The following is a 27294-nucleotide window of genomic DNA, read 5'->3' as shown; positions in this document are numbered from 1 at the left end:
TGTTTTATTTCTTCCTTTTTTACTTGTGTTTACTTACCTTTTTTATAAGGATGTTGAAAAAACTTCTGAATAGCAACAAAAGTGGAAGAATGAGGTGTGTGAAATATGGTTATCAGAATTCAAAGCATTTTTATATAATAAAGATATATATTTGTCCCAACTGCAAGAAAGGTTTTCCTTAAAAATCTGATTTTGTTATGCATCAAAAATCTCATATAGGATTGCATATGCCTGCCTTAAGTGTAGGAAATGTTTTTCGGATAAGCCGTGTTTCTGTTCTGTGCGAAAAAAGTTATACAGAAATCATCACTCATCCACAATCTCGCACTGGGGAGAAGCCACATTCCTGTATTCAGTGTGGAAAATGTATACAGGTAGTCCCCGAGTTACACACGAGATAGGGACTTTAGGTTTGTTCTTAAGTTGAATTTGTATGCAAGTCAGAACAAGTACATTGATAAATGCAATTTAGGACAGATGTTTGTCTCAACACATTAGACAGCGTGGTGTCAGTTACTGTAAAAAATCCTCACTGTAAGTTTATCACAAAAAACAAAACAACAAAAAATAAATAAACTTTATGGAGCGTAGACATACATTAACTTCTGGAGCAAGATGTGAAACGGCTGCAGAGTTTCTTGGTCATGCAAACTGCCCCCCTCCCCCTATCAAGCCTCCGTTCTACACGAGTAAGCAGGGAAGCCCCGTTCGTATCTAGGAGGCATCCGCATGTCGGATGTCCTTAACTCGGGGACTACCTGTAATCTTACTGTACATCAGCTATGCCTTAACACAGAAAACTGTTTTGCTGGCCTGTGTAAAAAATTTTTTCACAAAGCCCTCTCTTGGCTCAACAATTCTTGTCCTGGCTGCAGAAAATTATTTCTATATTAATAACAGATGACCGTACATCAGAGATGTAGCTGAATCTTTGCAAGCAAAACATGGCCATGGTCATCCTGGAGAGTAGCTAGATTTTGCATGGGGATGAAAAGAAGGGGAGACCAGACTGCGTGGCAATACTGACCTTTTCATTGCTGTAGTTATTAGACGGCACATACACTGTCCTTTCATCAGAGTGCCACCTGCGGTCTGAAAGTGGAAATATGCAGCTTAGTTAATCAGCTTTCCCTCAATATTTGTCCTTAGACTACGTTAATGACATGACCAACATTAAATTTTGAAACCCATTTGAGGGACAGTTACTGATATGACTATGGACTTTCTAACCGCTGCATAATATATCGGTGCTTTACAAATATCGGCTAGTAATATATTTTATCCTTCTGGTGGTCTTAAATATTTTAAAATGTTTTTTTCATTTCATTGTTTGCCTTGTTAATAAGGCCAGTAATTACATAGGCCATCTCTGGTTTCTGTATTTCTGCATAGCAGGGGTCAAAACAAACCTCTTCCCCCTTGCCTATTGAATTGGAGTCCCATTAAAAACATGCGGTTGTTGTCCAATTTTTCGTGTTTCCTGTAAAAACAGGAAAAATACGCAAGCCTAAGGATTGTTTGCATTATTTGAAATACACTAGGTGTTGCAATCAAGCAAACTTTTAGGTTATGTGGTGTGTAATATAAAGTTTTGATCTATAGAAACAATTTTTTTTCTATTATTTAATGATTCTAAGGCCAGAATTTTGTTCAGTAATGGTAAGTGGATGCCAATCTGTCTTATGGTGTCCTCAAGAAACTTCCAAATTGTTTAAATTCTGCATGTGGGGAAGGCATAGGACCAGTTTTATTGGCCTAGTGTATGAAAGTGACAGCTTTGGTGGTATTGTCCTTTGTTTCTACTTATGGCACAAAGCTCACTTGGTCACTATGAATTTGTGGTTGAATTTGAACCTGTAATTAGACAATGGGTGGATTTACCTCTGTTACGTAGCAGACACCATGTGTACCACCAGGGTCCCCCTGATCGGCTATCACTTTTGACCCCTTTGGTCGTTAGGCATACCTACTCTGCAAAGCAGTTTATTATTTATTATTTGCGTATTACAGGCAGCATTTGTGAGATTCCTGAAAGATGTTTATACCTATTTAAGGCATGTATTTATCTTCAGTTGTGAGTAGTTTTAAAAGTATGTTAAATATACAATACATAGCTTACTATGCACTTCAAGAGGCATGTGTTTTGATAAGTAGCTTAATATTTTGCTATATACTTGTAGAGCTAACTGGTTTTCTAGTTCTCAAAGTAAAGTCTAAGAAAACATGACTTGTTTTGTAGCCTTAAGCTTTTACTAAATAATAAAAGGTGCATAACCAAATTATTCGGCGTTACCGGAAGACCCAACAAAACCTACAGCGATCAAAGCTATGCATACATGTACACACTAACTCTTCCTAACAAGTGAATACTGGCAATGTATACAAAAGGACACACTAAAAGTTACATAGCTTCATTCAATAAGAGCTTTTCACAGTTTCCTTAGCGAACAGGCCGTTAAGCGATCGCAGTGGAAAATGGGTCCTTGGTGTTGTCTGTCTATAAAAAAAATTGTAGATCTAATGAATGGCTGTGAAGTTTCCTGACTCATGCTCATTTGTTGATTCTGTGAGTACAAAAAGATGGATGCATATTAACCACCCCAGGGGTACCCCCGAGTGTGACTCAGGGTAAAAAAAAAGATGCTGGTAGCAGCACGGTGGCTCAGGGGTTAGCACTCTGGCCTTTGCAGCGCTAGGTCCTAGGTTTGATTCCCAGCCAGGACACTCCGATTTCCTCCCACATCCCAAAAACATGCAGTTAGGTTAATTGTCTTCCCCCTAAATTGACCTTAGACTATATTAATGACATATGACTATAGTTGGGACATTAGATTGTGAGCTCCTTTGAGGGACAGTTAGTGACATGACTATGTACTTTGTACAGCGCTGCGTAATATGATTGCGCTATTTAAATACGGTGTAATAATAATAATGCTGGGAGCAGTAATCCTTTCCTCTCACTTGGGGTAGGTAAACCTATGGAAACAATAGAAAATAAAGCGATTACCTGATCCGCCGGCGTCCTCCATTATCCTTCGCGACTTCATCCTTCCTCCGTTATTCTTCTTCCGGCTGTTATTCTCTGCACCCGACGAGTCACTGGGGAGTTTCCGGTGATGTTGGTGCGTGCAGACGTTCTGTTTGGGGCGGGGTGGGAAATTCAAATCTATTTGTATTGCATTCAATACAATATAACTATTGAATGCAATAGAGTGGATTTATATGTAAAAGCAGTACATTGTTTTTCATGAACATTTTTTTTTTAACTTATTAATTTAAATAAAAATGAAGGTCAAACATGGAGGTGGACACACTAGGCTTTGAAGGGGTGGTTTCTGCTAAGGGGACAGGACACCTTCACCGCATGCAAGGGACATTTGACGGGGCCATGTACTGTCAAATCTTGGGTGAGCACCTCCTTCCCTCAGCCAGGGCATTGAAAATGGGTAGATGGGTATTCCACACGGCCAAAGCAACAAAGGAGTTGCTCAAGAAAAAGCAAATGAAGGTCCTGGAGTGCCCTAGCTAGTCTCCAGACAGGTTGATAGGGGATGAAATATTTCACTCATTACAATGCACATCAAGCTCTGATATTTGAGCCTGAGTTTTCGAGGTTTTATTTTTATCAGCAAACGTACAAAATCAGCAGGGGATCAAATACTTCTTTCCCTCACTTTGCATAGTATACTTTGTTGCATTGATAATATAAAAAACTATGAAATATTTCAAGTGGTAATAATACAAACTATATATATCCATATATATATATATATATATCTATATATCCATATATATATATATCTATATATCCATATATATATATCTATATATCCATATATATATTCCCAATAAAAATTATATATATATATATATATATTGTTTAGTAGAGGGATAAAATTGAGGTCTACTACTCCCGTGTGGTTAGCAGGAATCTGCGTGCCTAGATAAGAAATGGCCTTGTTGGACCATTTAAAGGGGAAAGGGGACCAATGCCACCCTAGTTGCCCGGGAAAGAGTAACACTCAGTGCCTCCGATTTTTGCAGATGTATTTTGTAATTAGAGCGCGAAGCATACCTATCCAACTCCCGCATAAGAATAGGTAGTGTGGTTACTGGAGCTGCAAAGTGGAAAAGTAGATCATCTGTGTAAGCAGCTACCTTTTGTTCATTAGGACCAATCTGGACTCCCCTGATATCCCCATTAGCACCGATCAAACGTAAAAGAGGCTCCAGGGTCAACACAAACAGTAAAGGGGATAGCAGGCAGCCCTGCCTCGTCCCGTTGGTTATGCGAAAAGGTTGTGAGAGTTCACTGTTAACTCGTATTTTTTGTATCGTTCTGGCGCTTGGGGAGGAATACAACATCTCGATCCAGCGCAGGATACGAGGGGGAAGGCCCAAGTGTGCCAATGTAGTCAGTAGAAATGTCCAGTCCACTCGGTCAAATGCTTTCTCAGCATCAGTGGAGAGGAGCATAAGAGGAATTTTATGGGCATGTGCATAGTCAATAACATTTAGAGTACGTATCGTGTTGTCCCTGGCTTCCCTCAGCGGGAGGAAACCACTCTGGTCAGGGTGGACAATATCATTCAGTATCGGAGTCAGCCTATGTGCCAATATGCCAGTGAAGAGTTTCAAATCACAGTTAAGCAGAGATATTGGTCTATAGTTGGAGCAGAGGAGGGGGTCCTTGTCTGGTTTGAGTATGACCGATATATAGGCCGCTGATGTGTCCTGGGGGAGGTTGTTGCTATCGGAGAGCACATTCAGTGCTGTAACCAGGTGAGGGCCCAGTACTTGAAAAAATTTCTTGTAATAGGCCAATGTCAGGCCGTCTGGGCCGGGAGCCTTCCCTGAAGCTGCTCGGCGTATCGCCGCCTGCAGCTCAAGCAATGTAATTGTTTTTTCTAGCGCCTCTATGATTTCAGATGACAGTGTCGGCAAATCGGAGGCACTGAGATACTCTTGTAATGCGATCTGACGCTCGGGAGGGGACATACCTCCAGAGTCTACTCGCAAATTATACAGCTGACTGTAGTAGTCATGGAAGGTTTTGGCAATATCAGAGGTAGCGTGTGCTAAGGTACCCAGGGGTGTTTTGATTTTAGGAATGTACATAGCCGCCTTCTTGGACCTGAGCACTCTGGCCAATGCCCTACCACAATGATTGGTGTGTTCATATTAGTATCGTTTACATCGGGTGAGTTGTGCTTTAGCCTTTTCCCTGTAAAGAGAGTTAATTTGTGTACGAGTGGCGTGTAGTTGGGACTCTAGGTCTGCTGTTGGGAGCCTTTTGTGCATCGTCTCTAGACGATGTAGCTCCTGCAGCAACGTTTCCAGTGTTTTTCTGTTTAGTTTATTAAGTCTATAGCCCTGTTGTATGAACAGACCTCTAATATAACATTTGTGGGCTTCCCATACATGGAACGCGTTATCTGTAGACTCTGCGTTACTGGCAAAGAAAATGGAAATTTCTTACGCAACCTTTGCAGACAGTTCAGGGTCCTCAAGCTGTGTCTCATTAAGCCTCCATGAACTGGGTTTACAGTCCTGGAGCCTTCCAGAGATCTCTATCGTAATGGGAGCGTGATCAGAGAATGTTATGGAACCAATATTCGAGTCAATGACCTGCGAGATGGCATCATGGGACACCAGGAAGTACCACATCCACAACAGGACATGTTATATCCATGAATTTGCGTAAAGAAAGACATGGCAGGGGAGTTAGAGCCCCTAATAATTAGAACAATATTAGCAACAATAGAACATGGGCGAATCAACCGAATGGGCGAATGGGCGAATCTGGGATCTGAAGGCAACTAAACCAAGGTGGTCCATCCCCCATACCTGGTGCGCTTCAAGTTCACGACACTGGCGTAAGTCCATCTCGGGTACAGGGGATGAGCACATATCAAGATACAATAGCTTCATGTAAAGACGTAGAGCTCCTGAGAAGGTCCAAACCAGCATTACAATAAGTGTAAGAGGTAGTCGGCGGTGGTAGCAAAAGTCCAAGTAATCAACAACAGCAAAAATCACAGTTCATGTGAGTTTGGGGTGTTCCGTCCTTGGGGGTGCTGAGGTGTGGGAGAGCACCATCTGCGTCGGGTGGAGGTAGCTGATCTCGTTCTCAAGTAGTTTCCTGGGAGCTCCTCTAGGACTTGCAGCCAGTTGGGGATATCAATAGGATCCGCGCCCAGGAAAGTAAACAAAGCTGGCAGCTGAGATGGGTTGTGCAATGAAAATGCAGAGTTGGGTTTAGTCACTGAGATGTAGTGGATGTCCCCATCTATAGCGGGCACCATGTGTGGTAATGTAATCCAGAAGTGGCTTCAGTATGCGCCTCATCTGTAGCGCGCGAGGGGACAGATCCGGATATATCCGGATGCTTGCACCATCAAAATCAACCTGTCCCTTCTGCCACCCTTTCTGTATAATCTGCACCCTGCATAGGACATCTCTGGGGCAGTCGGATTGCCCATCTCTTCTCACACCAACCCTATGCACTCTGTTCAGTTCAATACACTCTGATGAGGGCCGGTCTAAGAGGGTGTTGAAAATGGCAGTCACAGTAATCTCCAAATCCGGTCCAGCTGTAGCTTCCGGAATCCCCTTTAATCTTAGATTGTTACGTCGTCCCCTGTTTTCTTGGTCTAAAAGCCCTGCTGGGGAACCAGAAGACAGAGAGGAGTGCACAGGGGAGGAATCTGCAGGGGTTCCTTTTAGGGAAGAAGTCCCTTCTTCACTCACCCAACTATCAGACTCCACGTGGTCAGCTTCACTGGCATGTGTCGGCGCCATCTTGAAAGTGCTTCCTCCTGCTGAATCAGCCGAGTCTGAAGGGAAGTATTTGTGTAAGTTGTCCCTTTTAGGGGTTTTCCCTGTGTCTTTGGTCTTCCGCTGTTTAGTCATCCCGGAGAGAGGTAGAAACGAGCTGTGTAATCGGTGATATCAGCTGCTGAAGCCACGGTGTGCACGGAGCTCTGTGAGGATGCCTGCTCACAGTGCCATCACCAAGCCACTATTATACTATTGTGAGATTACATATTATGAAGTGCTTACTAGTATATATATACAGCTTGATCTCAATTAGTTTGCAGTGTTGCAAAGCAAACCAAAAAGTAAAAAAACAGTGCAACAAATGTAACAATAAATTAATTATTTTGTGAATTAGTACAATATAACCTAAAAAAGTATCACTTACTCAAAAGAAGATGAAGCATTAAAGATTCTAATTGACCTGTAAAGGACTGTAGATACGCACAGAACAGAGAGCAGGTGTGCGCTAATTAATTGCTATGATCTCACCAGTGACAGCTTAACAGATCCTCCTTAATCGCTCACTTAATCGCCTTAATTGGCAGATTCGCGACCCCTTTTGCTCATTATTATCAAGGCAGGAATCCGGCTGGCAGTGAGGGGGCGAGTGTACGAGCGCACTCGACTCCGGATCGAGGGAAACCGGCTCGCTGCAAGTGCAAAAGTACGCGCGACCAGCGAGCGCGGATTTCATTGATAATTTAGGTTCATTGTCTGAATGGTCTAAGGTTATTAGTGGTGTACCCCAGGGTTCAGTGTTGGGACCATTACTGTTTATCATCTTCATAAATAATTACCCTGCTGGAAGAGCTCAGTGCCCATTTGAATAGGCTATTCCATCATCCCCTGATCTCATCCCTTATATTTTTTAGTGACCCTGATCTCTTTTCCATGATTTAGTTGATTCTGTTTCATCACCATTAATCTAAAATGTTATCTCCTAAAACTAACAAGACAACAGGCTAGGATAGGTACACACCCATATTTTGCGTATTTATAGAATTCTTTCTGATTTTTCAACTTTGCATTTAACTTCCTTGTTTAATTGCCTCCCTAAATGGCTTCTTCGGTACAGAGATGCTGTGTGCTAATGTAATTTTAAAGGTCCATTAATCAGGCAAAGACTCCCAAATATGGTCCAATTATTGACTCATTTCACTTTTCAATGTTGATGAGAAGCCATTGCCCAAGGTACCCTGCTTGTAGACTCAATATTCATCTTGCCTTTAGTTTGTGATAATCAGGTGTGTCTCATTCAATTTAAGTGCTATTAGGTTTTTAAGTTTTAAAAAAATTACAAATACAGACAAAATCAGTATGAGTGGAAAATAAAGGAAATAATCTGACTCTCTCCTCTACAATCTATTGTGAATGCTGCAGCCAGACTTATCCATCCTTCCCACCGCCCTCCTTCTGCTGCCTCTCTTTGTAGTTCCCTTCATTGGCTTCCATTTCCTGAAGGTGGGAATATTCATACACTGGAACCTAGGCCCTAGTAGCCCCGCATTGCCTTAGGGATAGTGACTGGGCTTGAGACTACTGGTTCCTTCCCTGATGAAAGAACCAGCGTCTCCCTGAGGCCTAGTAACAACAAAATAACAACAAAACGCCAAAAGTAGTTCAACTTATCTTAAATAGCAAATGGAGGAGCAGGAACCCTGAAGAGGACAACACACCAGAAGTGAATATCAACCGCATAGCATGAAGTGTGAGGCCAGACTAAATGGAGGAGCAGTAATGACCACCAGCTGCTGCTGATACAAGGGGTGTGGTCATTACAAACAACAACACAGAAAAAAGTAAAAACAAAGAGACTGTCAGATAACCTAACGTGTAGCTTGTCTCACAGATCTTCTATTCTCAGTCACGGAAGGGACCGTGATGCTAAACTCCTTGTACACGCTCTTTTTATCTCCAGTCTGGACTACTGCAACCTTCTCTGGTATTCCACTTACCCCACTCTCTCCTCTACAATCTATCATGAATGCTGCAGCCAGACTCATCCATCTTTCCCACCACTCTCTGCTGCATCTCTTTGTAGTTTTCTTCATTGGCTTCTATTTCACCTTAGAATCAAATTCAAGCTCCTGTGCTTCAAATCCCTAAACAGCTCTTGTCCAACCTACCTTTCTGACCTGGTGGAAAAATATTTCCCCAGTCGCTCTCTTCGCCAATTACCTACTACTGACTTCCTCATGCATAACCTCATCACATGCATGGCTCCAAGACGTTTCTAGAGTTGCCCCTACTAAGCTTGCTTTTACCTTCTGCTCATTTAAAAGAGCACTCAAAACACACTTTCTCAGACTTGCCTACCGTCTTTTTCTTTCTCTTAAAACCCTCACTACTTCCCATTACTTCATATTGCCCCCCCTATTGTGTGAGACTTCCCCCACCTCCTAGATTGTAGGCTCATCGGGACAGGGTTTTCTTCACCTCCTGTGTCATTGTCTGCAACTGTCTGTCATTTGCTACCCCTATTTAACCTCCCTGGCGGTCTAATTATGTCAGTATTTTTATGACAAAAGCAGTACATATTTTTGCAATATGGAAATTTATTTTACATTGTAGGCCTATAATTCTTAGGCATAACCCACCAAAATATATCCAATATTTAATAAATTTAAATATAAAATTTAAATAAAAAAAACACAAAATCTGGTAAAACAAGGGTGCATAAAATAGTGAAACCTGTAATATAAATGTAGCTTATAAAATATATATCTATATAATATAATTATTTATAAATAATATAAAAATGACTTTGTATTAGATTCAATACAGGTATTTTGTTTTGAATCCAATACAAAATAATTTGAATTTCTCGCTGTGCCTCCCGCACGCACCAGGAACCCCCGGGAAATGACAGTGCACTCACCGGCGGAAGATCAGTGAAGGAGAACGCGGCCAGAGGAAGCCGATGGGACCAGGTAAGTGTTCTTTTAAAACATTTTGTGGCTACCCTGAGTGTGGCTCAGGGTTACCACTTTCAGCATGTTTTTTTATCCCATGCCACACTCGGGAATACCGCTCGGGAGGTTAATGTTCAGCACTGTGTAATATATTGTGCAATATAAATCCTGTTTATTAATAATAACAATAATAATAAAGAAAATAAAAACAATAACTAAATAATTAATAATGTAAAAATAACATGGGGGACATATACATGAAATAAACTAATGCTCTATGGGATGAATCAAACCCGTGTACAGACCATGTATATGAAAGAGGAGGGAGAAAAGATGAAAACTACCAACCCATGAAGCAAGAAAAGTATCACACCCACCCCAGAGGTAAGTATATTCGACAAATCAAGACAAGGAGAAGCTGGGGTTTGTAGGCAAATCATGAGAAATGAAAGAAATGTATTATGTAGTAAGGTATTCATATTCATACAACACCCAATCAATACATGTTCATATCATCAAAATAAGCAAGTCCTTTTCCCTATTCAAGGCTGATTGGACATTGTATGAAAATGAATATAACTTACCACATAATACATTTCTCATGATTTGCCTACAAACCCCAGCTTCTTCTTGTTTTGAGTTCTCGATTACACACCATGTATACACACATACAGAACAGACTTTTCCGGCAAAATATAAAAATAAATCTACGTTCCCCTTCTTGTGTAACTACAGAAATTGAACAAATGTCAATTACCAACAACAAAAAGGGAACCTTATGCATCAACAACAAGCTTTAGATTCACTTTATAAAAAATCACAAATCGTTTTAAAACCAGCTTTGTGTTTCCAGGTGCCAAAAAACTCAGATAATGCTAGTAGTGTGGCCTCTAACTGACCTCTAAGTTGTATTCAGCAACTCATTTAATAATAATCTTTATATTTCAACTCCACAGTTCTGTAAAAAGTTGTAGTTGGCCAATTCATACCCAGATCATTATAGTGAACATTTTGAGACCAAAATGAAAAAGAAATGGTCTCCTAGGCCTCAGGAAACCCTGGAAAGCATATTTAGCTTGTTCTTGTGAACTATAAATCCCAGACATGCCTAGTTTGCTCTTTCCGGACCAAGGCAAACCAACTCTACTTAAGTATAATTGCACATTTATTCCCTTTATTTAACCCTGTTGCAACTGTTCTGTTATTGTTCTGTGATTAGTCTTTATTTTTCTGTATTTGTTTATGCACTGTGTTTTGTTATGTTTTTAATTATTAAACATAAAATGTGTAAGCTCAATCTCTGAATGCTTTGAATAAGTAGAAATAGTGTAAATTGCTAACCGAAAAATGCTACTATAAATTATTAATTATTATTATTATTATTAATAATAATAACAATCCCTGTCTGGAGTGGCAGCAGGTTACACAGACAGTAATAAAGAAACAGAATCATAACTGCATCTGTCAAGGGTAGCAGTGTGTGCTTCTGTCAGGCACGTAGTGGCAGTCTACCTGCGATTGTGTGTTTGGCAAGGGGTAACAGATTGGTTAACCTTGCCCCGTGACAGCCCCTACCAGTCTGCTGGTAAACGTATTATTGCTGAGCATGCTGGAAAGTCAGCGCAGGGTGTGGGCTTAGAGAAGGTGTTCGTCACAGTCACAGTTTGGAATTTTTATTTTGACCCGATTTTGTCTGAAAAAATTTGGGTACTTTTTTTCTTTAATTTTGTAATAAATGGCAAAACCCCTGAACATGATCATGTCACTGTAAATTGCTGACGTGGACTTGTTGGAACATGTCCCAAAGAACAGAAAAAATGTGTTTATTATTTCTGTAAATCATATTTAAATAATAGATGGTAAATCAAGTTTTTAGGTGGATGGAGGTAATTTACATCAAATTATTTACATTTAGTTTATTATCACCCCAATAGCTTGACATTAGGGTTTTGCCAATAGGCAATATTTTTACATATGTTATGTTACAGTTAAATGTATTCACATTATACCTGTTGTATTGCATAGTATAGGGCAGTTTTTTTTTATATACATTACCTTTTATTTACATGTTCTAAAAAAGGTTTTACTGGTGACACTTCACAGTCACCTGTGAACACCCTAGTAATTTTGATTTCAATACCATGGTCAGGAGCTTTACTGAAATGGCTGAAAAGATTATCTTTGTTGTGATATTGTATTTGTAATTTCATCCAAAGTAGTATAATGTTCAGTTCAAATTCAGATCCACAACCCAAAGCTACAGTCAGATTTTAGTCAGATACTAGTGTTTTAATGAAAAGCAGCCTGAGTTTGAAATCCAGGTCACCAAATACTGCCTTACACTCTGATATCTACCACTTACTTCCTGATATTGCACAGTATGTTGAAATCGCATGAGTGCTTCCTTTCATTGTGGAACCAGCCCACATAATAAAGGCATTACAAAATGCCAGAGTCATATATGGAAGACTGTTGTTTCCTCATTTACACTTAACTTTGTAGACGGTACCACAGACAGTTAACGTTTTGAAAGTTTTACCCTAAAATGGTGAGTGCTGTTAATCTACACTTCTACATAACTTTGTTTAGTGATTAAAAAACTTGTGTATTTAGAGAAAATTAAAATGCTGTAGCAGTATTTTTTTCAACATGGAAGTTGCCTGGATGTTTAGGGATGTAATAAGGGTGTGTGTGTGGTAAATGTGTTAAGTTAGGTGCTCATGTGGACCTTAGCACATGCTTTACCTTTATTTACAATATGCAAAATGATTTAATGTGCTTTTTACAAATTTTCCAGAATTCATGTACTTCTTCCTGGTAAAACAAAGCTATATTACCAATATGTAGCGTGAGGTTAACAACATTTTAGTTTATCACTATTATATATCACTTTTATATACGTAAATTGTTTTTTTTAACTTTAAAAGGCTTTGGCTAGGAACAAATATGTCCTTGAAGATGGACAAGGTATTGTCATTTTCATTACAGACTGAAAAAATGTATATTACCATATTTCAGAGTAGTAAGAATAATGTGTCTAAACACATAACATTAATCATTTTGTAGCATATTTAAACAATACATATTAACTTTTACTATGATGTAAAATATTTATATATTTGGTCTCACTTTTAGTTTTAACAGCTTTTTTCTTTTTTACACGAAAGGTTTTAGGTCTGGAAAATAAACCCCAAACATCCATGTGTTTCACATTATGCTGTATAAAATATGTAATATTTTTTAAAACGTTATATGGCCTTTTTTCTTCCAAATTATTTTTGGACTGGACAGTTTAAATGTTATCTATCTGAACAAGGCAATCTTAGTAAAACCCTCCACACACATTTTTTCTGAAAGTGGAGAAGCTGTAGAATAAAATAATGATGAGTATTTGTTGTGCAATATTTGAGCAATTGCTTTTTTAAACCCTTATTTTTTAGTACACAAAATATTTTTTTACTGCACACAATAACATATACATTGCACATATACATTATATACACATATTACAGTTCTCAAGTTTGGGTAAAATTTAAAAGTCACAGGTTATTGGGACTTTTAGTCCCCTGATGTTTCCCCTGTCCACTACTTAGCAGATTAAGGCAGCAAAAAACTTTGTTAATCTCATTCTTTCCCTAGCCACATTGCTGTGTTTCTCGGAGTTGCAGGCAAATCTCAGGGCTAAGGCTACGTACACACGGGCAATATGTATTGTTGCAAACGAAAGACTAACAATCAATCGTCCAATAAGCGTTAACAAAAAAAGTTAACAACAGCAGGCCACCGATGACGATGAATAAGGAATGTCGCTGGAAAAAAACAACTGCCCTGGCGGATCTGAATAGGCGACGATCATTCACTATCTATTGTGTTTATGGTTGTTCAGTGATCGTGGATGTTTACTCATACACTTTGTTTGATGTTTAATGGTTCACGTCATGTGGAATCACTGCTTTGTTATTCCACAGAGTGCAAATTTAGCAGAAATATGTGTGAAATAAACACCATGACATACTGATAAACTTTACTAAGGATGGGATTTCCCAGCAAACAGTTTTCCCTCTTACACATTTATCGGGCATAGACAATCCTGGACAGACTGCATTTTCAGACCACAGCAGGAAACACCTACTCATGAAGCAGAGATTAAACAACTGACAGGACAGAAAGCAAACAACTGAAAAGGGAGGTCCAGGATAACACAGATGGGAAGGAATGAGTTGGTCATGAGACATCAGACAGGACAGCACAAGATTACTGCTGACCCTTCTAATGCTTGTTTTGTAGAAGTCAAAATATGCAGGTAAATAAGACTAATTGTTTTCAGCATAGAAAAGGATTATCTCCATAGTTTACAAAAAGAAAGGTAAAGCTGGACTTTAGTTCTAACTCCTATTAAGCAAACACCTAGTGGGACACTTTGTACATAATGGGTTTGATTTATCAATAGTCTATCTTCCCAAGACTGCGGAAGATAGACTATCACGGGTGAACTTAGCTGATGCAGCAAACCTGGAATGGATCTAGTCCAGGATTGATACCACTTGCCAAATAATATCAAATAAATATAAGAAATCCTTCCAGGTTTGCTGTATCACCTAGGTTTACCCACTTTATCCTCATCAGTTTATCTTCACCATTTTTTGAGAGCTTTAGTAAATCATGCCCAATTTCATCTAAACTACATTTGGTACATTTACAAGTGGAACTAAAATCCTACCTTGAACAAAGGGTGATCAGGCAGTTCTTTTTTTTTGGCAAGGTACAGATCCTTATGGATTACTGTTCCAATCTGCCTGATGGTCGCCCAGCTGTCAAATTTTGCTTATCTTTGCATGCACAGCATGGCTTAGGTTACCAGGGAAACCCAGGAATTCTGGCTTTCCTTGCGTGTACCGAGAACGAACGAACTTCCAAGCACCTGCATAGCAGTTACATCATACCAGCCCTTAAAAAAAGATGTTTTTTAGGAAGAGAAGGAGACAAAGATGGTGCGCCTGGGCCAGAATGGGGACAGGTGAGTATCACAGGTTTAGTTTCACCTTTAAGCATGTGGTTATATCACAATGTCAGTAACAAGAGTTAGGGGTTCAAATTAGTTTTTTGCACAACATGATAATATACACATTTTAGTTGATTTACATGAGGCATTTCAAAGGTTCCCTAAACTTGAAAGTTATTTGTGGGACAAAATTTTTAAATCTGTACAAATGCCTTTTAATTGAATATCATGATAATATGCATGTTTAAGTGGATTTACATTAAATATTTCTGAAATAAGGTTCCCTAAACTTGAAAGTTATCTGTGGGACCAATTTTTTAAATCTGTAAAATGCCTTTTATTTGAATATATCTGTAAATAATAAAATATAGTATTTTATTTCCCCTAAGGCAGCACCTGTGGGTTATTTACCACAGCTAGTTCTCTACCATTGTTGTCTGTATGTCCTACAGTGGTATTCCTAAATGGTATTCACAAGCTCAAAAAGGCTCACATGATAGGCATGTGTTTTACTTCACATTAATATTTTAGTAGAATAAAAAATATGACTGGAATTCTTTATGAGAGCCCCTTAACTGATATTTCCTGCCTAATTATAGATAAAGGAAGTGGAGAGAATACTCACTTACAGAATAATGCTGCATATACATATAAAATCACCAGGAAAAGTCTGTTTTGACATGAAATGCAGTACAACACAAAGCAGGTCAAAAGTAGGCTCTGAATTGCTGTGTACAATCTTTTTTAGTGACCTGTGTTTGAGGTGTTTTTAAATGAGAGAAATACCCGTTGAAGCTTAAGCTATGTATACGTATATGTATACTTTTAATCCCACAGATCAGGTCTTTTGTGATAATTTCCAGTGACAGATCAATGAATGAGCACAGTACACACAATGCCATTCTGTTCCATGGAGAGGGATGCGAGTGGATGAGCGGGCAACACCCCAGTGTGCTTTTATCAATTGGAGTAAACAGTGGTTGTTCCCCAATTGGTCCATCTATTCACCAGGTTGAATTAATGAATAACATCAAAGGATTGCTGTACACATCAGATTTTCACACGAGACAAATGACATGTCTACAGCCTATATGGGGCAATTATCCTTGAAATTTTTTGTCAAAAAAAACACTGTGTTCAGGACCAGATTTTCCATGAGGAAGGTGAAGTCTGTGGAAGGTAAAGCCTGGGGAGTACATCAATAGGCATCTGAAAATTAGAGCCTATGATGCTATAGTGGAGCTGTGCAAGAAGATTTATCCAGATGCCAACATTAATTATGTGAAAAACAAAATACAGAATTTGTGCATAGTGTTCAAGAAAGAAATGAACAAAGTGAAGGGTTCACAGCAGAAGGGTACAGGCACAGAGGACATCTACCTGCCTAAACTGTGATAATATAACCTGTTAATATTCACCACTGATCAAGTGGAAAGCTGTCCATCAGTGTCAAGACTGCAAGACAACACCACAGGCGCAGGGAAAAAAATGACATAAGACCAGGTAAGTCAAAAACATGTAATTTAATTGCATACCTTTTAAACTAAGAACTCGTTTACAAAGCTTATACATTTTTACAGATTATTATTGCAGTGAAGGACACCTTATTGCCCATGCTAAACTGTCATGCTAACCTGTCATTAAACTATTTCCCTTGTATTACCCCCCTGGTGGTATTCCCGAGTGTGGCTCGGGGTAAAAAAAAAAACATGCAAAAAGCAAAAACCTCGAGCCATTCTCAGGGTAGCTAAAAGCAATAAAAAAACCACACTTACCTTGTCCCATCGCATCCCCTGGTGTCTTTCACGATGGATCTCATCCTCGGGCAGCGTCCTCTTTCTCTGATTTTCAGCCGGCTAATGCAGTGACGTTCCCCAGGGTTTCCCCAGTGACGTCGGAGCATTCATCGGTGCGGGCGGGAGGCGCGGTGGGAAATTCAAAAAGTTTTGTATTGGATTTAATTCAAAATAACTGTATTGAATCCAATACAAAGAAATCTTTATATTATATATATATAATTATATTATATATATTATACATGCTACTGTACAGGTATATTACCGTTTTCAGTATTTTTATACACCTTTGTTTTAACATATTTTTTTTAGTATTTAAAGTTTATTATTACATTTAATAAATATTGAACATAGAATTGAAACGCCAGGGCGGTTAAAGTAATGAATGTACTGAATATGACACTGTAGCATTCTGGGGTACTGTGTGCTGAAGATCAACCAGACCTGTGAATTGGGTGCTGCTTTCCCTAAGTGCCATGTGTGCTGCTGAAGCAGATAAATGTTCCATGTGTGGGCCAAAAGGCGCCTTGCAATTGTTCCTGCGCAGAATATTATGCAGAAAGCAGCAAGCAAAACCCACCAATTTTGTCCATGCACAGATTAATAGCACTGTGAAAGATACGAAAGAGATATGCTAGTATCCCAACCACCCACCACCCCGCATTTTCAACCACCCTTCTCACATGAAATATCCGTGCAGTTGCTTGTTGATAAACTTTTGATGGAATAGGGTAGCTTCAATCAAAATAAATTCATAATGAGCATTCACTATTGCCATTATCACAATGCTAAAAAAAACTCTTTAGTAGATCCATACATGTTTCCCATTAATTGAATCTCTACAATTTGGGAAGTTCCAAAATTGTTCAAAATCTGCAGCCATACACGGCCATTATTCTGTTTTAGGAAAATTAAAATAGAACAAAACATTAGTTAACATTCATATATATATGTTCTATTTTCTTTTCTTTCAGACTTCCTCTAGTGACATAGTGAATACTCCACCTGCTGTGACATCCACTCCCATCATTTCTAACCTCAGCCAAAATAGGAGCTGTAAAAAAAAACTGGAGGAGCTAAAGAAGAAAAAAAGCATTGCAGCAAGCTATGGCAATACTCAGCTATCAAGATGACTAAATCAATGCTATTGGCTTCAGCGTTGATACAAAAATGTGCAAAATGGCCCCAGAGAATGTGTGGTGGAACCGATTGTCACTGATGTTGTCAACAAAGGTTTGATGCAGCAGTTCAACCCACACTATCCAACATATTTTTTCCCCAGTCAATACCAGCATTCTCACCTTCCTCCTGTATCTAGTTACCCTCCTGCCCACCAATATGAACCCTGCCACTGCCCTTCTTCAGTTCACCCACGTGACTTTGCTTTTGGCAAATGAAAGCCACCAGTACACCAATTTGTAGTTGCCAATGTTAATGGCTTTTGCATTATTTTATTCTTTTTGTTTGTTTGTATTATTGCTGCACTTTTTTTTCTTCATTTGTACAACTGTTATTTTTTTCAATATATTTATGTTAAATTTTCACTTTGTCAAATAAATTTGATATGTTTTTGTAAACAAATGTGTACATTTCTTTGTGCAATTGTTTTGGTGTTTATCTTTCAAGCTTTCAATAATTGTTGCACATGTCTCTGGGATGATATGACCCATTGCTTGTGGTGAGATATCGTTAGGAAACTTTGCGTCTTGCAGAGACCTTCCAAGGAAGCTGGCAAAGTGGCAAGGAATCTCAACAAGATGATTAACCTCTGTTCTGCTCTTATGGACGTTTACATGCAGGTTCTTTCTGGATAAAAGGTCCTTTTGATTTAAGTAGTTTTTTAAAGCACACATCCAACATTCAAAAATATTTTTTACAGTTCTTTCCAGGAGGTCAACTGCCATTCAAGTAGCAGATTTTCAATGGTGTCTCGGTCCATCAACCAATCTTTGCACGGCACTCTGCGTTTCCTTAAAACTTGTCCTTCTAACCTATGTTCATCTTGTTCTTTATTTTTCCTGAGCATGTTCTTTTTGTCTCAATCAAAGCCCTAAGTATCATTTGTTAATCCTTCATTTCCTAATGACTTTTATCTGACATGTGTACGTAGCCTTAGCTTTTATATATCTTCATATGACTTTTTATTGTGTTTTAAGGTGATATTATCAATTTGTTCCCTAGCATCAGACAATGCTAATTTGAATATACATGATACATTTAATTTTTATCTTAGGAATGAAGTATCAGTACCTTTATAACTTAGGTATGTTCTTCTTTTATTATCAGCCATGTCAATATTTCTATAATTCCTAGAAAATTTGATGTCATAGGCAATGTACTTTCTAGAGTACTGGTTAAATGCAATATTAAAGAAACTCTATCCATGGGACCTTGTCCTGGGCCAACTCAGGAATTCTGGCTACTTTCCTTAGTTGAAATATGCATAGCAGCAAGTAAACTTGTTAGAGAGGTTCTGGGGAGTTCAAGAACACAGGGAAATAATTCTATATACAAGTATGTAAGCTGAAACAACTAGAAAGATGCTCTAAAGTGTAGTGCTTGTGGATATAAGGAGGGTGTGTAAACAACTACAGAGGTGCAACAGAGAGGTGGGACACAAATTGATAGTGGCAGTGACATTTGAAGAGGAACTGGTGTGATAAGGAGAATCAAGAAAGCAGTATAACAGTAGTATGCAAAGGGACCTGCTAAACATAAACTGACTGGTGATAGTATAAACACTTTGTTCACATCTATACAAAAGTCTTTGACAGCAGTTCCTGTATACAAGAAACTTGGATTGACTACAGCAGCTGTAACAGCTCCTGTAAAATAAACCAGGAACAAAGCAGTTTATTTTGCAAGCTGGTTGCTGTTGCAGGTGCTCTGGCTAGAAGCTCTTTTATTACTAAAAATACTAATAGACAAACACTGTTTGTTTATAAATGTATTTGTTTATTAAAAACAGTGTATTATACTATTGTTGCATTTTGTTGTTGTCAGTTTGCAGATTAAAACAATGTAATTTGTTAACCACCTGAGCGATAAGCCCGACCTTGGTACGGGCTTCAAAAAGTTACAATTATCGATAAACTCGAACTTTTCTCACTGTATGAAAATACAGTGAGAAAAGTTTTAGAAAAATATATTATTATACAGTATACCGAATTATCGCATTTTCAGTATTTTTCATTTATTCTAGAAAAGCATCCAGCTTTTTCCTAAAGCAATCTATAGTAGTTGCTGAAACTACTTCCTGAGGGAGCCGATTCCACATTTTCACAGATCTAACAGTGAAGAATCCCTTCCTTATTTGGAGCTTAAACTTCTTTTCATCCAGACACAAAGAGTGCCCTCTTGTTCTTTGTAATGATCTCAAAGTGAATAATTGGGAAGAAAGTTCTCAATATGGACCATTTAAATATTTAAACAAGGTGATAATATCCCCCCTTAAATGCCTCTTCTCAAGGGAGAATAGATTCAGTTCAGCTAATCTCTCCTCATAGCTGAGCTCCTCCATTCCTTTATTAATTTAGTTGCCCCTTTCTGCACTCTCCCCAATTCAACAACGTCCTTCTTGTGAACTGATGCCCAAAAAACTGGACTGCATATTCCAGATGTGGTCTAACCAATGCTTTGTACAGGGGCAGGATTATGTCTCCATCACTGCAGTCTATTCCTCTTTTAATACAAGAAAGTACTTTGCTAGCTTTAGATATTGCAGCTTGGCATTGCATGCTGTTATTATGTATATGAACTACCAGAACCCCCGAATCCTTTTCCATTTCTGACTCTACCAAATGTATTCACCCTAGACAGTATGAAGCATGCATTTAGTTAGCTCCCAAGTGCATAATTTTACATTCATCTATACTAAATGTCATTTGCCACTTGGCTGCCCAATCAAACAGTACATCCAGGTCTGCTTGTAGATTATAGACATCCTGTATAGACATAATTCTGTGGATGTAATACATCAGGTCCTGGTGCTTTGTGAACCTTAATTTTTTCCAGCGGTTTCTCTTTGATATCAATTCTGCCATTGTGACTCAAGGTAGTGACATTGCTATTATGAATTTGGACTTGAGCTCTGCCTTTTTTCTTTGTGTACACAGAGCTAAAAAAAAGTATTTAGTAAATCTGCCTTGTGTTTATCCCGTTACCAACCCAGCTACATCCTTTAGGGGGCCTACATGGCCAGATCTGATCTTTTTGCTAATATTATATTTGAAAAAATTTGGGGGGTTTGCCTTACTTTCCTTTGCAATCTGTCTTTCATTTTGAAGGTTTGCACATTTTATCTCCTTTTTACATCTTTTGGTATATTCTTTATAGGTTTTAAATGATAAAGGTGATCCTTCATTTTTATATTCTTGGAATGCCCTTGTCTTGTTCCTTATGGCTTTTTTAACATCAGCTGTGAGCCACATAGGTTTTAATTTTAGCCTCTTAAACTTATTACCCATTGAAATATATTTTTCAGTGTGCTTTTGTAGAACAGATTTAAAACAATACCATTTCTGTTCTGTGTTCTTTGAGGACAATATTGTCTCCCAGTCCATGTCACAGAGAGCCTTCCTTATAATGAAAAATATGCTCTCTTAAAATTAAATGTTTTTATCTTTCCTGTTTTTGCTTCCTGATTACAGCTTACATTAAATGAAATCATAATATGGTCACTGCTACCCAGAGAATGCACAATTGCACATTTGTTATAGGCTCTGCATTGTTAGAATGAACTAGGTCCAGCAGAGTATTTGTTGCCTTTTCTATCTGTGCTAGTAGTTGATTTTCTATTTCTTCCTTAGCACTGGGGGGCCTATAGCAGACTCCAATAATTATTTGTGTGTTATTCAACCCCACATTCAACTCCACCCATATTTGCCTCAACCTCATCGCTTGTTCCATTCGCAATTTCTTCTTTTGCATTCACTTTTAGATCACTTCTCACATACAGACAAATACCACCACCCTTTCGTTTGACTCTGTCTTTACGAAAGAGAGTATACCCAGGAATATTGACAGCCCAGTCATGCGAAGAACAAAGCCAGGATTCAGCAATACCAATTAAGTCAAAATCCTCCTCACTCATTAAGGCTTCCAACTCCCATATCTTGTTTGCTAGACTTCTAGCTTTGGTGAACAGGCTCTTTAAACCATTGCTGCTTTTACCATCTCTGTTTGCCAAATCCCTTTGTTTTTTAGTACAATTAATACTGCACAATCCAATGTTTCTTTGTAACATGGGAAGCTCCTTACAATTATTTATAACCCTCCTCCCAACTAACCCCAATCCAACCTCCACTAGTGTCTGACACCTGACTAACCATTCTGTCACCTTATTTGACTGTCCCATCCCTATTTGTCCTAGTTTAAAAATCCCTCCACCATTCCCCTAAATCTTTCTCCCAGCACAGCAGATCCTCTTTCATTTAGGTGCAAACCATCTCTGGCATACAGGTTGTACCCCAATGAAAAGTCAGCCCAGTGCTCTAAAAACCCAAACCTTTCCCTATTACACCAGGACTTAAGACATGCGTTTAGCTGCCTAAGCCCCCTCTGCCTTTCCTGTGTTGTGCGTGGCACAGGCAATATTCTAGAGAACATAGCCTTGGAGGTCCTTTTCTTCAGCTAGTTTCTTAAACTGATTTCAGGGATCCTCCATCGTCCATCTATATTATCATTGGTTCCAACATGGACCAAGACAGCTGGGTCCTGTCCAGCTCCTCCCAGTAGTTTGTCCACCACATGCCGAACCCTGGCACCAGGGAGACAGCAAACCATTCGATTGAAGGGATTCGGGCGACAAACTATTCTATCTGTCCTCCTGATCATAGAATCCCCTATGACGACCAATTGTCTTTTCCTTCCTGCGTTTCCCTCTCCACCACTACTAGATGTGCTGCTCTCACGGCTGTTAGGGGTAGCAGTAACATCTAGAGCTGCCACCACTGGGTCTGCCACCTGCACATCTTCACATAACTTTGCAAACATGTTGGAGTGCTCAAAGACAGAGCTGGCCTTCCTTTTCTGGGTGCCCCTACCACTCCCTCTCCCAACTCCCTACATGTTCATCCTAACTATCCTCTCCACTCTCCACATCTAAGCCATGAACTGCCTGCTCAGTGAGCAGGAGACCCCTCTCAAGGTGATCCAGTGATTTCAGTGTTGCAATGCTCTTCTCCAGCTCTCCAATGTGAGATACCAGAAAGGCGACTTGCTCACATTTGTCACAGCGGTATTCACCTAGGAGCTGTTGCTCCATTTTTACATACATGTGGCAGACTGTGCACTGAACCAAACCTTCCACCTTGCTACCACTCATTTTCCTAGTTACAATTTTTGTTTACAAGGAGTTATAAAAGGTTACTTACAGTTTGTGGTTACTATAAGGATTTAACTCCTTTTGTTTTCAAACTTCTGTTTTTTTCAACTCCACTGGATCAAAGAGCCACTTGTTTCACAAGCCAAACAGTGAGCAAGCTCACTACATACAGTATGTAACTTTGGCCACCCTTGTATATGTAGTGAGTAACTGTCAGGAAAATCAGAAGATTTTCTAGAACTTGATGCAGTTTAGTTTTATGACCATCAAACCAGTCCAAAAGTTCTGGAAATGTTGAATAAAAAAACTACAAAAGTCGTTAGGGAAAAAATGATGGTGCATTGTTCCAGTCTTAGAGATATTGAGTTCCAGTCTAATAGATTATCTACAGCAGCCAAACGCACCAAATTAATATGCTAGGACAGCAAATTTCTAAGAAACATTTTAAAAGGGACGTAAAATTTGTACTGTGGTGATGGGGGAAAGTATGTAAGCTAGAGTCCTGTGGTGAAGGCTTGGTACATTTGCAGCCTAATTTCCCTGGTTGCTTTCTGCATTGAGAGCGTGGTAGCGCATCCAAAATACAGGGACCTGTTAGCCATTTAGGGAGGGTAAAGGTCTTCAATGAAGGAGAGAGGTCTTGTACATGGCCGATTACAGTTGATTTTCTATCTTTGTAGACAATGAGTTGAAAGGGAAACCCTCAGCAGTAGTTGATAACTTTTCATAGTTCTTCCCAGTCCCCTTCTAGAGGGTGGTGCATCCGAGTGCTGTGCCTGCCCCCCCTGGATCTCATCCACAACTCTAATCTTCGGAATGGACATCAGAAAGGCTGCTCCGTTCTTAGCCCTCATCTGGACATCAGAGAGGCTGCTCCGTTCTTAGCCGTCATCTGGACATCAGAGAGGCTGCTCTGTTCTTAGCCATCATCCGTTTAGAGGATTCCAGCTGCTGCTGAGAGGTGGGCAGGGGAGACCAGCACAACACAGCTACAATGAGGTCGGGACACAGGCTGTCCCTCCCCCATTCTCTAGCTTGTGGCTTCTAAAAAAAAAAAAAGCTGCCTGTAAAATGTATCTGCCCGAATGGGTGTGTGTAATGACATCATTGGCAGCAGGGCTGTGTGTGTGAGTGCTGTATGCCAGAGTCTGCAGCCCTATAATTGACTGCCCCTGATTCATCAATTAAATCCACGTTCGCTGGAAGCGTAAAAGTACGCGTGACCAGCAAGCGCGGTTTACCGCGGTCCGGACTCGAGTGTGCTCGTACACTCGCCTCCTCACTGCCAGCCGGATTCCTGCCTTCATAATAATGAGCAATAGGGGGAATATGTGTGCCATTAGAAAGAATGATTTTTTAGGGGAACAGTGACTTTTAATGCAACCTCGCCAGTGTAAAGCTACCGGAGCTCCGACCGCGAGCTTTTTCAGTTGCTGAATAGCGCGACGGCGTACGATTTCGGATCGCGAATACGATTGTGCGAGCGATCATCCGATTCTGCTTGATGAATCAGGGGCATTGTGTTCAAATCCTCCTATCTCCTAAACCATTGTTTGCAGCAACTTGAAATTTTCAGGCTGCGCAGGGGTCCCTCGATAAGTAATAGTAACAACATTTTTAGCCCCTAAGATTTTAAGAATTTCAAGATAGTGGGATCAGAATTTTAAAAACTTGTGATAATACAACATTGGGGTTGCTGTTTCGAAAGCAAGTGTGTCTAAAGCTGGGTACACACGTGCTATAATTGCTGTTGGAAAGGATTGTTCATGATCCTTTCCAACGACTAAGGACTGTACAACGGATGAATGAGTGCGGTACATCGTCCGTGGATCCATCCTGGATCCGCCAGGACGGTCGTTCCTATGATAGATTTTGGGGGCTGTACACACGCCAGACTCCCATCCGATATCAGCTCTGAGCTTATTATCTGACGAGAAGCATTGCAAGTGTGTACGTAGCCTTAGGGTACAAATTGGGGATCCTACCTGTCACAAATCTATAACTGTCATACTATGCTGCCCTGTCTGCTTCTCTTTTTTGAACCCCAATTTCCCTAGAATGGTGGGGTGTTAGTAACACGTGTCCCCAACTTTCACCTATATTTTTGTTTACTTGTACTGCTCCTTTCTAGAGAAATTATGGTTCAAGGTAGGGAAGCGAACAGTTAAGTGTAACAGGGCAGTGCGTTTTGATGGACAGAGGTTTTTTTATGTTCTAATGTCTAAAGTCTAATAAAATTTGAGGGGAGCTATATCTGTATCCCCCACTTGCACCTATATTTTCAGTGTCCTACACCTCCTTATTCCAAAGAAATTGGGGTTCAAAGAACAGAAGCTGAAAGGGTACCATATTATTACAGTTGTAGTTTTGTGAAAGGGGCCCCACCTCAATTTTCCTTGCTCTGTAAGTGGCCCTGTGGGGTCCCTAAATTAGCGTTTTCAATTTTGGACTCCTAGATGCACTTGCCTTTGAAACAGCAATCCCAATGTTCAATTTTCACATGTATTTAAACTTGTTACCCCCATATCTTGAAATTATTTAAAGAAAATTGTGTTACTAGTAACTATGAGGATCCACTGTGCACCCTAAAACTTTCAAGTCAGTATGACCAACAGTTTACTTAGTAGGGATGTTAGATTGTGAGGGACAGTTAATGACATGACTATGGACCTTTTAAAGCACTGTATAATATGTCAATGCTATATCAATAAAAGTTAATATTAATTGGGTGATACAAAGGGTGCAGTAATACTTTTTGCATTCCTTTCTTCTCAGCCCATTAACTTCAAGTTTCTCAAATATAATGCAGCTAAGCTATCATTGATGTAATAGAATTTTTAGGTATAAACCCAAAACTGTGTTTTAAGTTGCAAAATTACTAGTGGTATTTACTTCTAAACTAAGACGCTCAAACTGAAACCACATATGTTGTAAGTTTTAATTTAGGTCCAAAGCTTGCACTTTTTTTTTTTTTTATATGTAGGTAATTTTTTTTTTTCTAGAAAAAAAGTGTACTATATGATGAGCTTAACTACACACCAATAAGCAAATAAAACAAGGCCAACAAACAATACGAGTTCTAGGAAATACTCACGCATAGAGAAATGTTGACAAATGTGTGTGCCTGAAAGATCAGCTGAAACACCTAAAAAAGGCAGTTAAACTACTTGCTTATGGTTCGTCTTTTTCAAAAAGTGACAGCTTATCTGCATTTTCAAGAGTGCAATTGGCTTCATGTCTTGAATCTGTTCTTCAATTAAAGCCCCTTAATAATCTGGGAAAAAACACACTACTACACTACTACTATTAACCACTTAATTTTAAATCAGACCCCCCCCCCCATACACACACACACACACACACACAGCTCTTTCCCTTTCCAAAGTTAATGGTATCATCTGAGTGTGGCTATACCACTTTAAGATCCCCCGACAAAACCAAGTGACCGATGACATTAGGAATGATCATTGACTGCTTTCTTTTCTTATTCTAAGGGTTTCCCTCTTTCCATACCATTTTAGACACTACCACATCATGGAGAGCTGGAACCATTTTAATTCTTTCCTTACTGCTGGGGATCTTCATATTCATGTTTTGAGGTAGGACATACAAGTGTACTCAGAGGAGGAGGATTGATTCCTTATCCCAAAGATGCTGGGATATGATTTGTCAGGCTGATCTGCCACAACATAGGTGAACTACAGCTGCATGCATCTCACACTTTTACTTACCCCTACTGCTTTTTGTGGAAGAATGACCCAGCCCAATTGGATGATTTGACCCGCCTGGACCAACAAAGAATATATTTCTTTAAAGAGTGGGGGTAGGGTATAAAAGAAAGAACTTAAAGCGTGTTTTTTTGTAACCAATATAAATAAATAAATTAATATAAATAAATATATATATATATATATATACATACATACACAGTACAAGTCAAAAGGTAGCTTTAAAACATATTCTGGCTTGTCTGTCAATTTTTTTGTTTAAACAAATTGCATATGTGTTCCTTTGTAGTTTGGATTTTTTCAATAGTGATCAACAATGCAGAAAATAAAGAAAAACATTTTTTATATTAAACATAAGCCTATACTTATGTACTTTTTAACATATACTAGATGCTTCATGATAAACCTTTCCAGTTGTTTAAAAAGTTTTGTAATATCTTAGCTAAAGATTACTTGATTTGAAAGGTTTCACAACCTTGAAACCTTTATGCCTTTTCAGGTGGGTCAGATCTAAAAATGTATTTACAACATACCTAGCAATCAAGAATATTTTAGAACAATCCTCCTTGTGAATCTAGATCAGACTGTTACTAATGTATATCCTGTATACTGATAGAATTATTTTTTTTCATTTCTGAATTTCATGAATTTCTGAAAGTGTCTTAAAGGAAGAAAAGCCAAGGGGACTTTCCAAACAAATATTCAATAACGA

At 39.1% G+C, this 27294-nt stretch overlaps 1 protein-coding gene and 1 long non-coding RNA gene across 4 annotated transcripts in view; both read left to right on the top strand.

Moving 5' to 3' along the window:
• Positions 1–3985: 3985 nt before the first annotated feature.
• LOC140326387 (uncharacterized) overlaps positions 3986–27294 on the top strand; it is a 116637-nt gene continuing 93328 nt past the window's right edge. For 2 of the 3 annotated variants that reach the window (XM_072404929.1, XM_072404930.1), the window contains exon 1: positions 3986–12279. In XM_072404929.1, the coding sequence (XP_072261030.1) occupies positions 12277–12279 (3 nt within the window). In that variant the 5' untranslated portion in view covers positions 3986–12276. The remainder of the gene's footprint in view (positions 12280–27294) is intronic. The other variant, XM_072404931.1, reaches the window with a different exon arrangement.
• On the top strand, positions 12286–18110 carry LOC140326390 (uncharacterized). The gene is made up of 2 exons (XR_011919858.1): positions 12286–16236; positions 17504–18110. It is a non-coding gene; the product is annotated as an uncharacterized lncRNA (long non-coding RNA).

Source organism: Pyxicephalus adspersus, chromosome 3 (genome assembly GCF_032062135.1).
Source record: "Pyxicephalus adspersus chromosome 3, UCB_Pads_2.0, whole genome shotgun sequence".
In the NCBI taxonomy this organism is placed as follows: domain Eukaryota; kingdom Metazoa; phylum Chordata; class Amphibia; order Anura; family Pyxicephalidae; genus Pyxicephalus; species Pyxicephalus adspersus.
This window is presented reverse-complemented; position numbering and strand designations above follow the sequence as displayed.